Source organism: Branchiostoma floridae, chromosome 8 (assembly GCF_000003815.2).
Source record: "Branchiostoma floridae strain S238N-H82 chromosome 8, Bfl_VNyyK, whole genome shotgun sequence".
NCBI lineage: Eukaryota > Metazoa > Chordata > Leptocardii > Amphioxiformes > Branchiostomatidae > Branchiostoma > Branchiostoma floridae.
Window position 1 is genome coordinate 4,826,547 of NC_049986.1, and position 15,365 is coordinate 4,841,911.

At 42.9% G+C, this 15,365-nt stretch overlaps 1 protein-coding gene across 3 annotated transcripts in view; it reads right to left on the bottom strand.

Annotated features, from left to right (window-relative positions):
• Nucleotides 1–237: 237 nt before the first annotated feature.
• The window catches only part of LOC118420751 (sushi, von Willebrand factor type A, EGF and pentraxin domain-containing protein 1-like), a 30,856-nt gene continuing 15,728 nt past the window's right edge, over nucleotides 238–15,365 (bottom strand). The window contains exons 9-24 of one of the 3 annotated variants that reach the window (XM_035827717.1): nucleotides 15,117–15,284; nucleotides 14,412–14,633; nucleotides 13,052–13,228; nucleotides 12,201–12,386; nucleotides 11,812–11,988; nucleotides 9,524–9,916; nucleotides 8,998–9,246; nucleotides 8,580–8,786; nucleotides 5,795–6,166; nucleotides 5,084–5,272; nucleotides 4,440–4,622; nucleotides 3,365–3,556; nucleotides 3,005–3,143; nucleotides 2,134–2,255; nucleotides 1,887–1,949; nucleotides 238–1,248 (exon numbers count right to left, since the gene is read on the bottom strand). In XM_035827717.1, the coding sequence (XP_035683610.1) occupies nucleotides 1,121–1,248; nucleotides 1,887–1,949; nucleotides 2,134–2,255; nucleotides 3,005–3,143; nucleotides 3,365–3,556; nucleotides 4,440–4,622; nucleotides 5,084–5,272; nucleotides 5,795–6,166; nucleotides 8,580–8,786; nucleotides 8,998–9,246; nucleotides 9,524–9,916; nucleotides 11,812–11,988; nucleotides 12,201–12,386; nucleotides 13,052–13,228; nucleotides 14,412–14,633; nucleotides 15,117–15,284 (3,167 nt within the window). In that variant the 3' untranslated portion in view covers nucleotides 238–1,120. The remainder of the gene's footprint in view (nucleotides 1,249–1,886; nucleotides 1,950–2,133; nucleotides 2,256–3,004; nucleotides 3,144–3,364; nucleotides 3,557–4,439; nucleotides 4,623–5,083; nucleotides 5,273–5,794; nucleotides 6,167–8,579; nucleotides 8,787–8,997; nucleotides 9,247–9,523; nucleotides 9,917–11,811; nucleotides 11,989–12,200; nucleotides 12,387–13,051; nucleotides 13,229–14,411; nucleotides 14,634–15,116; nucleotides 15,285–15,365) is intronic. The other 2 variants (XM_035827718.1, XM_035827719.1) reach the window with 2 other exon arrangements.

Below are 15,365 nucleotides of genomic sequence, written 5' to 3' on the forward strand. Positions count from 1 at the left end.
CTGATGAAAAACTAAACTGAAACCAAATCTAAAATGTATGAACTTGTGTATGTACAGTTGTAAAATCACATTGCAGAAGAAGGATATGAGGCAACAAAATGTCTAATTTCTCGGTAAATATGATACACTCAGGTACATTCTAGTCTCGGAGTGGCTCTAGCTCAATCCGTGCGTGTTATTGCATCCTCTGACAGAACAGTCTCACCAGGCTATGGTAAGTCAGGCATAGAAGAAAAGTTGCATGGGAAAAGTATTTGAATTTGAACACAAGTGTCATCTAAAGTTTGTTTACAAGCCGTACATCTGTTATCAAGTTGTATTACCATACTCTAGGAGGAAGTTCCACGCTCAGAGCTTTTTTCCAAGAACAACTTCGCTATGGAATGAGCTTCCACGGACCTGCTTTCCCATGGGATACAATCTACAACTGTTTAAGTCAAGGGTTAACACACATCTTTCTTCACAATACAGTATTGTAACCCAAAACGTCTAAGTGGCTCCAACAGCCTTGTTTTGCGGTGAACTTTAAGTAAATAAGAAAAAATATATGATATGATGCTAATTAAGAAATAGATGTCACTCTATATATGATAAGCGTATTATAAATTGTTGGCCAACAATTATTGATACCTGGTCAATATTCAATATTTCATCTTGCCATTGAAATACAGTTGATTGCACATTCAACTGATTACCGCACACTTTTGTTAAATGCACGGAATCCCCAAATCCCAAAGCGATGCGGTCCAGCTATATAACTTTGCTGTATTTCAGAACAGAACAAATCATTGAAATACAAACAATTCAACAGGCCACTATATCATTGGAAATGGAATTTTACTATACTGTCTATTTGTTACATCAAAGACGATACTGTACATACATATTTATATATTTTTGTTGCAAAATACTTCTACTGATGTTTGTCATAGAGCCCTTGACACAAATTATGGCATGTATGCAAATATGTATTACTTCAGATATTAACAATTTGTCTGCCTCTTAAAACACAATCTTTGAATTGAGACTATATGTACTTTGTACTCATTCAGTTATCGCCAAACCAAACCAAAATAACACGTCTTCAATATTATGTGTGGAGACTTAAGGAACATAACTTCTATCTCTGCCCATTCGTATCTGGTATCCTTAAGTCAGAGAAGATTTCTTCACTTCCAGATAAAGTCGTCAATTCTTCATCAGCAGGTGTTGGCTGCACAGGATCAAATGCTGCACCTGCCCGTCCACCTGTTAATAAAATACTCATTTAGTGTATTACTCATAATGGCACCACAATTCAATCTGAAATTATCATACCTTTAGAAATTATAGTGTGTATAAACACACTTTATACATTACACAAGTACCACTGGTGTACACAGGATAAATCTCTGCAAGGGAAAAATAAGGTATCTAATACTAGTAGTAGTCATAGGACATACTACTATCTTAAGGATTTGGAAGAGTAGGACTTCCTGACATGTTGCTCCACCCACACAGATCATACTAAAGATGAGCTTTCTTCCAAAATCATCATACTTCCGACTGCCGGAACGTCAGCAAAGCAAATCAGACATTTGACGAATTCGAAGCTCGCCGAGATCGACCGAAAAGTCATGGTGAATGTTTCCTTGGTGTTGGAACAAAGCTCAACTTCGTAACTATAGATTCTTTCAACACAGATGAGTTTTCAGTCGAATATATCATGATGTACATGCCAGAAGGGCAAATTTTGGGTTACGAGTATGAAGTGCGAAGACACTGCATGGATACATTTATAAGTGTACCATGATTACTAGTATAGAAGTGAGATAATAAATGAATGAATGAAGACTTTTATTGTGCGTTTTTGCTTTCTAACAAGCTAAATACAGGCCAATATATACCTAGATGTGCCCCTCCACCTGCGCTGAAGGATGCATCCCCACTTGCTCCCTGTGTTTCATCAACTGTGGGAACAACAGGATAAGTTAATGAGTCTATATAACAATGCTGCAATTTTACTTTAAAATCTTAAGTTTTTCTTGAAACATTCATTGTATCAAGTGTTAAGGAAGTAAACATGAAATAGAACATGAAGTGCTCACATATGAAATTACTTAAGTGTAGGGGTAGACAAGTGTGTTTAAATGCCTTCACCTGTACATTCACCATCTTCTGTGATGTGGGAGAACTCGAAGCTGTAGTTAGGCAGACAGTCCGCAGCCATCAGCCTGCACTGATTCTCAAACACTGTACCATCCTTGCTGCACACCCTGCCAGAAATGCAAGTCAAGGAACGTTTGGAAGTGGAAGGAAGTGGAAGAACAACAAATGATTCACACAGATTGTACGTCTTACTCAGTGGTTTGACAAAAAAACAACTTTGTACAAAAAATGGAAAGCAAACGGAAAGCAAAAGTTAAACTTCAAAGTAGAAAGGGCGATATGCATTTGCTCCGCAGCAACTACAGTATATTTCACTCCATCACTGACTGACTCCATCTCCCTCCAAATGCAATAAACATGGACGGTTCCAAAACAACTTTTTGCAGAAATTGACCAATCATCCAAAATCATACTATTCCAAAAATTAGTTTTCAAAAATTTTGATCCCCTTTTCAAGAATGGACACTTCCAGAATACCAATTTTCACTCGTACTCTAGGCCCCGTAATGATGCAAAAATTAATACGGATACATCGGCATGTGCTTACATGTGCTTACAGGTTGAGGTGAGGGAACAGTGCTCAAGATGGCGGGAATTTCCATTTCCCAGCTCTTCTTGGTGTTGTATTTCTAGAAAATGGTCTGTAACGGCCATAACAGGATTTTACGATGACATTGACCGCTAATTTTTCCAATTCCCCGCTTTATGCCACAAACTATGATCCCGTAGTACCCGGATGTAATCCGGACTCACGTAATACGGACTATCAGCACAGCACAGGAGGTCTCGCGAGGTACAACCAAATATGGAAACCGATTGAAAATTAACCAAATAATTTACTGGACGCTTAGCTTACCTCATCCCACCTCTGGGGCAGTCTTGGGGACGAATGCAGATGCATCTCCGATGTGAGGATGTTGTATTGACACACTTCTCCCACTCATTGCACACACGATCTCCACATAACGTCCGTGGGCGTGGTCTTGACGAGGATTCTAGATAATCATAATTTAACACTTACTGCACTGACAACTTTAGTTCAAAAGCACAGTCTTACTATTCTACTAATTATTCTGAGCGCTGATCTTATTGCAACAAAGTGTACTTTGAAAAGAGCAATGGAGTAGAGCAAAGGAACACATTTCTCTGACATTGATTATTCTTGAAGTTATCCTTGAAGTATTTGTTAGTTAGTTGGACACGATAATGAAATTACCATCAATCTCAGCGTGGCATTCAGGAACGTCTGCAGACCATGTCAAATCAGCCATGCACCGCAGAATCTCCTCTCCAGTAAGAACAAAGTTGGGCTTGCACTGAAATGTGATGGTATCCCCGACATTGTAGGTTGCTTTTGGGCGAGTATTCACCACATTCTCAGAATGTTCTGGCGCAGGACACTCGTAGTCTAACGGAAAACAAAACAAAAGAACAGGAATTCAATAATTATAGAGAATTGCTAAACTTTCGGTCCAACACAAAGATAATGTAGGGACTTACCCCTAAATTTTCTATCGGTCGATCTCCGTCGAATGACCCTTTCTCACTCCAGCAGTGACGTCAGGAAGACACCACTTTTGCAGGAGGGGGTCATAAATATCAGAAAGTCTATGTCGCCACCCGTCTCTGTTGAGTGTGGGCCGATGAGCTCTGATGTGCAAGGCCCCCTTCACTCCTCGTGCGAAGAAGATACTTTTTCGGAGCTGCGGACGGTAACCACTGCACTAATGAAGTGGCACATCAGAGGTCATCGGCCCACACTCAACAGAGACGGGGGGTGACATAGACTTTCTGATATTTATGACCCCCTCCTGCAAAAGTGGTGTCTTCCTGCCGTCACTGCTGGAGCGAGAAAGGGTCATTCTGTGAACAAGGTCGACGGGGATCGACCGAAAATTTAGGGGTAAGTCCCTACATTATCTTTGTGTTGGAACGAAAGTTTAGCAATTCTCTATAATGTATTCTACCAACACAGATGAACTTTCATGCTAAGGAATTCATTAAGTCAAGTGTTAAACAGACAATGGTCAATATCTCATGACCTTCTAACAACTACACCTCTTGGTAATAGTTGTTCACTGGAAAATAAAATCAACTTTGTCAGATCTATCCACAATCCTTCCTTTGGAAAGGAAGGATGTATACATGACAGTACAATATGTCTGTTGTTTAAAACATCGTCTAGCCTTCATCATCATGTATTGATCACAGCTTCGTTACTTTTAAAATGTTAGAAGAGTAGTAGCAAAACCCAAACCATTTGATATCTTAGTAAAGAAGGTTGCACTTACTGAGGACATCACATGTCGGGAAACTGTCTGACCAATGTCCACTGGTGAGGCATGTGATCTGTTTGGGGCCATTCAAGATAAAGCCTGGCTCACAGCTGAAAGACACGGTGCTGTTGGCAAAGAAGGTCTGTCCCCTCATCTCACCATTGTCAGGCACAGAGGGCACAGGACAGCTCACCATCGCTGCGAGCAACAGGTATAGTATCAGTGAATAATCTGCTCTCTGCTTCCAATAAAATCCTTATCACATCACCCGGAGGTACAACCTACAGAGGATCGTTTTTACTACAATGCAAACCAATCATAGTTAGTGAGTGAGCATTGCTAAACATGCAAAAATATGTTTTCAAGATCTTTCCAGTAATGTTATCTTGAACATCAGGTACTGTATATCCGAAGTATGATATAACTGTACCTCGGGATTTACTCAATGCTGCATAGTAGACCTTATTTTCACCTTTTCATTTGGCAACAAACATTGACCTTGTTGTCATAGCTACTGTATCATAATGGTCGAGACTGAATGGTCTCAATCGAACAGACTGGTCCTTCCTTCACATCTAACTGAATTCACTCACAATGTACATAATATTTGCCCTTTCCTTTTAATCACGTAACTGTAACCGTTGTCTATTTCTTTGTACCTGCACAAGTGGGTGGGTTGTCCGACCATGTGCCGTCCCACCTGCACCAGAGGTTAGGAACACCCTGCAGTCGGAAGCCCTCCTGGCATGAGTAGGTCACGTGCTCATTCATGATGAATTTGTTGACATAGTATGAACTTCCACTCCTCCTGCTGTATGCTGGGATACCCGGATCTTGGCACGTCACCTCTGAATAACATGTGAAATCAAAATAATTAGTTAATCAAAAGTTGTCCTGGCCACATTCAGTGCCAAAAATGGGCAGTGACCCTTTCTGTATACCATATGCCAGACTCCACATTATTGTCACCATGTGCCATCATTAGTGGGCAAATGAAGAATATATAATCTTAAATTCAACCTATTACACACAGCCATTTACAACACTGCCTACTGCTGATATCAAATAGAACAGATCAGAACAGAAAGCTGTAGTTAAAAATACTGCCTGTCCACATCATTGAAATATGGAACAATCATGGTATTTTGGTTTTTGATCAAAATTTCTAAACTTGGATCATCTACCAATCACGACAAGCTTTCTAGCTGTTATAATTACATGTTACATTTATAACTGAAAGAACTTTGTGCAATATACAAAATGGCTTGATTAATTTTGTAGGTTTGAGTCAAGCAGTAAACTCAGTTATCAAATCAGACAGATATACAAAACTATTGTAAAGGAAGCAAAAGACCTGTCAGAAAGCACACCTTGAATGTTAATTCTGACACTGTGTGAGACCTGTGGATATTTATCACTGTAACATGTGTAGATCCCAGTATCCTGTAGCTGAGGAGGGTTAAAGATCAGTCGTCTGTAGTACTGCCTTCCTCTGCGCGACCACACAAGTTTGATGCGGCCAGAGTCATCTCGGTATTCTTCACCTATCCGTCTTACTATATGTGGGTACACATCCTGGCCATCCTTCTGGAACACCTGGTAACCATAGTTGGCAGGTAATGGGTCACAGTCCAGGTAGAAGACTCCAGCAGGGTATACGACAAAGTGTCCATGCTCTGTCTGGTTCCTAACGAAGAACTGCCCTCGGCTTGTCCTGAATCCTATCCTTACAGGGGATTCATCTGAAATATCAGGTTACAAGATATAATTGCTTTAACATTTCAGTGCTGAACAATACACATGGTATTTTGGTTTGGAACAGTCTGATAAAAAGGAATTTTACTGCAAGAAGGAAAGTTGAGAAGTGGACATACATAATGTACATTGTATTAGTAAGCTGGAAATACAGTTGTGTCAAAACTAATGTTTAAAAAAAGTTTAACATTAGAATTTCATAATGCAGGAATCACCAACATCAAAAGGATGAAAAGGACTTACAGTTTTGTATTATTGTCACGAGGTGACATCGTGATCACTCTGTGATCACCCCTGGTGTGGGGAGTGAGTGATCACCCCTGGTGTGGGGAGTGTCACCCGGGTAATTGAGAGCAGATGTACTGGGTTTTGAGAAGGGACACATATCTGGGAAGGGCATTCGATCGAGAGACAGAGAGAGAGAAAGACGTGTGTACCAGAGCTGTGAATAAAGCCTATCATATCCGCAACATCATGCCTCTGTCCTGATCCTTGACTTGACTCACTACCATGCCACCGTGACATCTGGTAGTACGGCTGGGGTGAGTCAGGTTCAACGGACGGGACAGAGGCAAACGGGAGGTGTACAGAGACGCAGGCTGACTTCGACTCAGAGAGCGCCGGCCCGGAGTACCGAGCCCGCAGGGTTGACCAGCTAGGGGCAAGGCGGCGAGGGAGTGTCGGTGGCCGAGGCGAGCGAGAGGAAGCAGGAGGGGAGGCGTCCGAGAGATGCAGACTGACTCGAAGCGATTTGTGATCATGATGACCGCGACAGTAATGGCCTACAGCAGCGGCGAGGGGAGCGGAGTACGGCCACACGGCGGGCGCGGCAGCAGGGCAGGGGCAGGACGGCCACGCGGCGGTGACCGGAGGAAGAGCGCCCGGCCCGGGCAGAGAGAGACACGGGAGGAAGGTCGGTGGGCTCGCATAGTATCATTGGCGCACCGTGCACACCGGCCTAGTTCTGTTACTTACTTTGTTCAGCTTTGTTGTAGTAGTTTTAGATTTGTTAGAATGTAGGCAACCAATGTTAGATAAATTATGTCAGCGCTATCAGGAATACAGTATAGATTAGCTGAGCAGCGAGTATCATGCGGACGTGGCGGAAGTCAGTGGGGGGGAGTCACCAGATGGGTCAGTTTAGATGTAAGATAGACAGATAGAGATGGAATTGTTATAGATAGAACATATGGGTTTTACTCCCCGGGATAGTAATGTGTAGTTCGTATGATGTTTCCATAGCAGGTCAGGGGTGTCCGGCGTTTCATGTACATGTAGTTGTCAGAAAGTCTGTATGTTTGTGTTTATGTATTGAGGATATGTATGTCGAGAGGTAGAGGCAAGAGCAGTGGTAGAGAAGAGTTGAGACGTAGGTGAGGTGTCGAGGTTAGGAGACCGGTGTATGTGCGTCAGTGGTTGCTTTGCGTTGTCCTGTCCGACCCCAACCTCTACAGGCGAGACTCCACAGCACGACTCGGCAGACAACGACGCCCCGAGGGTCCGACGTCGTATAGGAGTCGTCGTCGTGGGAGCATCTAGCCGGGAGGCCTCTGTGGACAAGACAAGCCTCTTCCCGAAGGGCAGAGGAGTTCCTGTCGTTTCTCTGTGGTTCCGGGACACACCCGGAAGTGCGCAAGCCGGCCGCCGAGGAGGAAGTTGGCGCGGGACACCTGGCAACCATTGATGAACTTTTGTTGTTGTTAATTGTTATGTTTTTGTTGTTGTTTTGTGAATGTCGGAATGACGCTGACCTGTACGAGTATGTTGTTGTTCTTTTACCTTTTCATGATAACTTCATCGCATTGTAGAAGAATTAGTATGTATATATATATATATATAAAAAAAGGCGGTCATCATCTTCATGATAAATGTCCCGGTAATCAATAATGGTTAACAGCTGTCAACAATGTGGAAATTGTTTTCAAAAAGATGAGGGGTGAGGTGTCACGAGGTGACATCGTGATCACTCTGTGATCACCCCTGGTGTGGGGAGTGAGTGATCACCCCTGGTGTGGGGAGTGTCACCCGGGTAATTGAGAGCAGATGTACTGGGTTTTGAGAAGGGACACATATCTGGGAAGGGCATTCGATCGAGAGACAGAGAGAGAGAAAGACGTGTGTACCAGAGCTGTGAATAAAGCCTATCATATCCGCAACATCATGCCTCTGTCCTGATCCTTGACTTGACTCACTACCATGCCACCGTGACATCATCACTCGCGCAATTGTTCTGACTCTCTCTCTCTCTCTTACTAATCATGTTCTTGCTTATACTTATAGGGAGGGTGAAAATTGCATTTTGTGGGACATGTTTACAGATAGTATGTAGAAGAAACGCATCTGTGATGTCAATATCTGGCGTTGTGATGTAACGTTAGGTTGCTATTATCATTAACTTACCACAGGATGGATGGTCTGTGTCGTTCCACCTCCCATTTAAGCACGTGCGAACCACGGAACCTCGCAATGTGTACTTGCCAATGTCGAAGCACCTGGACACGATCATGTCATTTTGCACAAACTGAGGAGCTGTGTTCATTTGGATTTCTTTTCCTCTGAAGAAGGAAACCACTTCACTGTTGATGATGGGAGGTTCACATGGCACACCTGTAGGATACATTGTAGGGCAGAGTAGATACAGTGTTCAGGACACCTCATTCTGACTCTTATCCTTTACTTTACTTTACTCATGATATCATATAGGTAATTCCCCACTGGCAGGCATGACGTCCCCTTAAAGTCCCCACAAAGACTTCCTTCATCTTATGAATCATCTTTGGTGTCAAATTTGGTAGATAATAATAATAAATATGCATACTTCTCTCATAGTGGTCCCAACCTACAGCATTCCTCTCAAAGTCGCCACCAACCGTCCATCTGTTCTCAGAGCTCAGCTGACACACTCTGTCCGCCTCATTGTAGTCAAATGACAGACAGTTGAACTTGACCTCACGTCGACACTGGTTGGCACACTCCTCCACCTTTGTATCCTGATGTATAACGTTGTTGTGTCCAAGTAATGCTGCATCCGAAAACTTCTCAAACCCGTTAAGGTCCAGGTCATCCCCTGCACAAAACATGAAGGAATGTCTGGCACGGTGCACAATATACGGGCATTTCAGGAAAGACAGTAGATTTATCAGGAAAAGCAAACCTTCAAATTCTGAAAGAAAGCTCCATATCTAATTTGGAATGTAGATATCTTTAGGCAGCGGCTATATTACGAGTATTTAATAACTTTTTAGTAATGTAGAAATGCATGTACGCTGATGATAAATACTGTGACAGAGATGTTGCTGCTGTGATGGTACATGCACAAGGATGTCTGATGGTGGTGTACTCACTGAGTATTGTAACATGATATTGACAAATGTAGCGACGCTTGTAGTGGCAGTAAAAGTCATGCCATTTGTATGCATCAGTTTTGTGCATGGCAACACAGTCCTCATCTCCAAACCAGTTCCCATCAGGCTGTCCACTGCCCCACATGTTAAAGCTGCCCAGCGGTGAGCCATCAGAGTAGAGCCAGCTGCCCTCCTGAGCAGAGTCCCGCAGCCCTATCCAGTACTGTGCGGCATGAAGGCGTCCGACGAGGAAGTCATGCACGGCCCGATTTCTGACTGCCACCAGTTCAGCACCGTCCCTTCGGCAGCTGTCTCTGGACTCACGGTGTGTTTTGACATCAGAGGATATCTTATAACAACCATCATGGAAGAAGGTGTATCCAGCTTTGCAGTCTAGAAAACATACCAAGTTGATGGTTTTGACCCCTATCTTTTAACTTATAATTTATCATTGTATGAGGCAAAACATCAATTCCGCCAGATGCCATAATACCACCACATGAGAAAAACAACAATTCAAATAAATCGATTTAAAGAAATGTACCAATGCAGCACCAGTAATCCTAAGGTATAAACATTTCAGATATTTAGGTCTGGCTAAAAATGCCTGCATATATTTTATGAAAATATCTTAATGTCAATCATTCCTCAGGGCCAGTATATTCTGCAAGGAAGTGATCAGAGGAGCTAAGTAGATCTTGAATAGGATGGATACAAGACTACTCAGAATCAGTGTTCAACAGATACCTGTACATTATCATATAACATACACTTCATCGAACCATGCAGTGAGAGTATAACTTATATCTAAAAAAACAATAAGAATGTCGCCACCTGTGTTGGATCGAATGTACTAGATTGACAAGATTGCAATCGGGAGTAATGTCTGAGTTTACCATGAATCAAGAAGAAACTACAGAAAGATTCATAATATCACCATTAAAGAAAGATCATCCTAGGCTTACCCAAAATACTTACTTCTTTTGTCAGACAGACTTGGTTATACTGAATCTCAAAAGAGACCAAATGAACGCTACAAATACACAATGTAGTGACACACGCTATCTACATTGCGTAGCCAGAAGTCGAAGCTTGACTGGTATGTTACTGGTATGGGTTATATGTGCTTCTAGTGAAATGGTAAGTCAGAAGTCCCTATTTGGGCATTTAGCCTGAAGCATGTTTAAGAATCACACAAGTCTTGTCAATAAAGTGCTACAGTGTGTCCTGGTGAAATGTGAGAAATGGCAATCAGCAATGCCATCAAAGACATGTCCTGCTCTTATGGTCTGTTGTACTGAAGAGTGTTATTAGTCTGTGACCAGAGGGTAACCTGGTTTGGTAGGTCCTCTGTACTGAGGTTGACGATGATGCACGTGAGTTTTTTTTTTGCGGCAGGTGGTTTTATTATGGATATCATAAAATAACATCCCTACAAAATGTTCGTCTTCCGGTATATTTGTTCATATCTCCTGTATATGGGTAATGCGGTAATTGATATTGTCAAGCAGATACGTGGTTTTATCTGATCGTCAAAGTTATTCGCGTTCGCATCCGTATCTGCATGACCCCGTTGTCGCATACGTACATTGTTTGGCAAGCCTCTGCACTGAGGTTGACGATGATGCACTTTTTTTCGCGGCTGCTGGTTTTATTATGTATGTATAAAAATATCACCCCTACAATTTGTTCGTCTTACGGTGTTTTGGTCCAGGGCCGCTTTGACAGTTGTTCACCTTTCTCGAAATATGTTGGATTATGATTTTACCATACACACAAGTTGACAGTTGTTCACCTTGCTCGAAATATGTCAACATCTGTGACCAGCTGTGACCAGCTGTTCATGTTGTCAACACGATGAAGCGTGTAAGCCATATCATAAATTATAAAATTACATCAAGGTCCTGTTCCGTGCTTCATACTTATTACGTCCATAACAGAAACATGTTAGTACTTGGTGCGTTTGTCAGTCTGCCTGTCGGTCTTGTAGCACTTGTAGGTGGGTCTTCTGTGAATGTGCCTGTGTATTAGACCATCCGGAGTTTCGAGGACGAATCTTGACAAGACGGTGTAATGTAACAGTAGGGTTCAAGCACTGCCAATCCGACCATGCAAAACGGCTCTGAGGCTTTTGGCATAGTGGTTTGCTCTGCAGGTTTGTGGTCTGGCCGCCCGGTTTCGGCGCAGGTTCAAATCCCGGGAGCTAGGATATTGTTTCTGTCTGTTTCTACACCTTTCTGATATACAGTACATGTGAGTGACAGCTATTTGAATGCATTTCTACACACCTTGAGTGCAGTGAGGAGGATGGCTTCTCCAGTTTCCTTCAAAGCACCGGGATGTCATGACTTGGCCAGGACCTTGGCTGCATCTGTAGTTGACTGTTTCCTGGTGACCGAGTTGGTTTCCTGCCTGGATGTTCCCAATGTACGTGCCATGTTGTAGACCAGGCAATATACATGGTTCTAGTAAGGATGGCAAGAGTTCATTGTACTGAATCGAATTCAATTATGTCTTAGATCTCGGAGACATAATAAAGTTGAGCAAAGAAATTTAAATCTTTGGAAACGATGTGTAATAAGCATCAAACTGCAAGGTATGGCAAGATGATTCACAAATTATACAGTATAATGATAATACACTGTAAATGAAGATTGATGATGAGCAGCATATTTACCTGGATGATACAGACAACTTGGGAGGTGTGTTGACCACGTTCCTTGATGACAGCGTATCTTTCCTGATTGCTGTGACGGTTTATAGTTGTCATCACAGACAAGTTCAATATCTCCACCACTGGCCACAAACTGGACTTCTGGTCTGAATGCCCCATGGTCTGTCTTCTTTGGTAATGGACACCAGGCTTGTTCAGAAAAAAATAGTCATGGAGTGTCAATTTAGGGACTGGACGATATTTACCGGGGGTGCTGGTGCACTGGGGGAGAGTCACTGAAAGATTTTTTTGGCCTCAAAGGAGGGCGATCGTTTACAAGTTTACGAGAAAAATATGCCCGTCAAATGCAGGAAATGACATTCAGATGGTCAGGATTTCAAATTTTTCTATGGACACCTCTTGCGACGGCTTGCGCCTCCGGTGCCGACGACTTGTCGCCATCAAAAATGCTTTTCTCTGACGGAAATGTCATTAAATTTAGCATAGTCAGCAAAGTTTGTTCCGAATCTCATAGGGTTCGTGCAAATGCTTAGGCACCGAACAGGTTGCAACGGGGTTTCCGGAATCGATGGGGTGGGCTGCGTTGGTCGCCTAGTGCCTATTCAAGGCCCCATGACTGAATGGCTTTGTCCGCCAGGCTCCAATAGTCATGAATAGTTACATGTGTAACGAAAAATGAAAAGAATCAGAGGAAAAGAAACGTATGTCTAACCGATCACACATCATAGGCTGTCACAATGCTTTATTTATCATATGCCACGAAGGTAGGGAGGTTGGTAGCAGGCGTGATAACTATGTCAACTAGGTGTAATGCTATAACCAAGGCTATTACTGAATTCAGACATTGCAGTTACCTTCAGTGCACGTAGGACTCTGTGGCATCCATCGTCCTCTCTCACAGGTCAGGGTTGTCTGTGTTTGTCCAGGCGCCACCTCAAAACCTTCAGCACATTGGAATGTCACTCTCTCACCATGTCCAACATCATCAGGGTGGTCATTCTGAGTGTTGACGCCATTTCCTGGGCACGGATCTATGGCAGACAATATGAAGACAGTTATACAGTTGTATAAGTTATACAAGACCAATTTTCCATTTCAATGGCTCATTCAAGACTGTGACACACGCCAAACTACCATGGGGTGGCCGATAAATACTGTGTTATGCTATCTTAAACGACACTGACCCTGGATTTCTTTTCATTCAAACAATGAAACTAGTCAAGATGTAGAACTGTACCAAGTTTTAGAACAGAAATCCAAATGGTTGATGAGGTATTTCCAACATTGCACTTCGGCGCCTAGCACAAGTGTAGACCGTAGCGCTTGTTGGTCTCACAAGTACTTCAACAAATTTATTATTCTGGTTCACTTTTTCTTCTACATGTATATTGCTGGCCCATAATCTAATTCTGAGTGATTTGGGTTTGGTGTCAAGTGAGCCGACGTCAACTCCTGATAATCGGTCGAATTCAATGTTATTGCCCATCCCTGGGAATTCATGCTTTGGTAGCAGAGCACAGGTGTAGACCACTTATCGGTCTCGTCATCTCAACAAATTTAATATTCTGACTTGTATGTACTATTTTGTGCCCAAACTTCTATTGATCAAGGGGGTCGCAGATACACTGTAAATACTGTGTTATGATACTGTAATTAATGTGAACTCCCACCCCATAAATCCGTGAGTGCTAGCTGACCTGCGCTGCTGGACAACACTACCAGTTCTGAAAACACTTCCCAGATTACATGTATGGCAGATGGTTAGCTAAAGCTAATGTTGCTCAAACATCACTGTGTGATGTGTCAAGCCCGGCACCCATCTCCGTTTTATAACCCCAGGGTCACACATAGGTCACTACAGCAGGGGGCTAGTCCACAGGTAGTCTAGTGTATTTAACTTCCATACCCTTCCTCTTATCTCCCATCCAAGTACTGTCTGGACTGCACGTTGCTTAACTTATATAGGGGTTTGGGTGTGTCAACGCGCCACGACAGTAGCTCAGATGGTTACCAGGCAATTCAACCCCATTCTTGTACATGCAGCACTGCTAATAGTAATTCAAATAGTTGTTAACATTTCAATAGCATGTGACACCCAGCAGGTGACAGCAAAACTAAAAAAATGAATGAGAAAAAGCAAGAGTGTCCATGAGTTACTCCCAAGGCCTGGTAAGAGTCCCTGTCAGTGAGCAAATAGCCATTCAGGTGTTTTACCTGGGGAGCAGACGGGCTGTCCCTGCCCTTCTCTGTACACCCATTGGCCGTTGTCACACTCAGCCTTCCGTGGCCCCTGAAGCGTGGTGCCGGGTGCACATGATATGAGGACCTCTGCTCCTTGGGTTAGGTCATCCTTTTGGAAGAAGCTTTCATACGAACTATCTCTCAGCAGACGGATCTGGGCGTCGTTCACTATCTCATCAAGTGGAGGGCACAAGACTGATAGAAAAAACACCATGAAAATTACATTCGGCAGTACATATACCTATATCACTGTCGGTTACGAACATAAGAATATCATCATCATCACATCTTATTTCTCCACCACTGTATTCATCTTCAGACAGTGATGTTGGCCTCTCGTACATGTATGTCGGTGTGCAGGTTGGGCCAAGTACGTAGCTGTAGATCCTTCCCATGAAACAATCTATCTGACATGCACACTGCTACAAAAATTGTTAAAATTATCCTGTTTACTAATCATGGCATCGTAAAATGTCATGTAGAACTTAAACGTACAAAGCAGCCACATTACCCATGGCATACAGGGTACCTGTACGCATGTCTGTGCTGCACAGTGTACATATGCATGTCTGTAATTAACCTACAGCAGTCTGAATCAATGGAGAATATGTGACCAAATTTGCCTTTCCTTAGAAGTGAAATGCTTAAGTAAGCCCAAATAGGTACATGTCGACATACTAGGTTTGCAGGAAGGCAGTGTTTTCCAGGTTCCAAGATAACACCTTGTCTGTGGGGCACCATCCAGTCGGAAGCCGCGAACACAGCGGAAAGTGGCCAGGCTGCCATGGGCCAGGCCTGTCACATCTACTTCACCATGAACAATGTCAGGTATGTCGTCACACGGGCCTGAAACAAGGATACATTTGTCGTCATTTTAGCTCCTGAACTAACAAGCCAAAAACAGATTCAGCAAGACAAATATTGGAT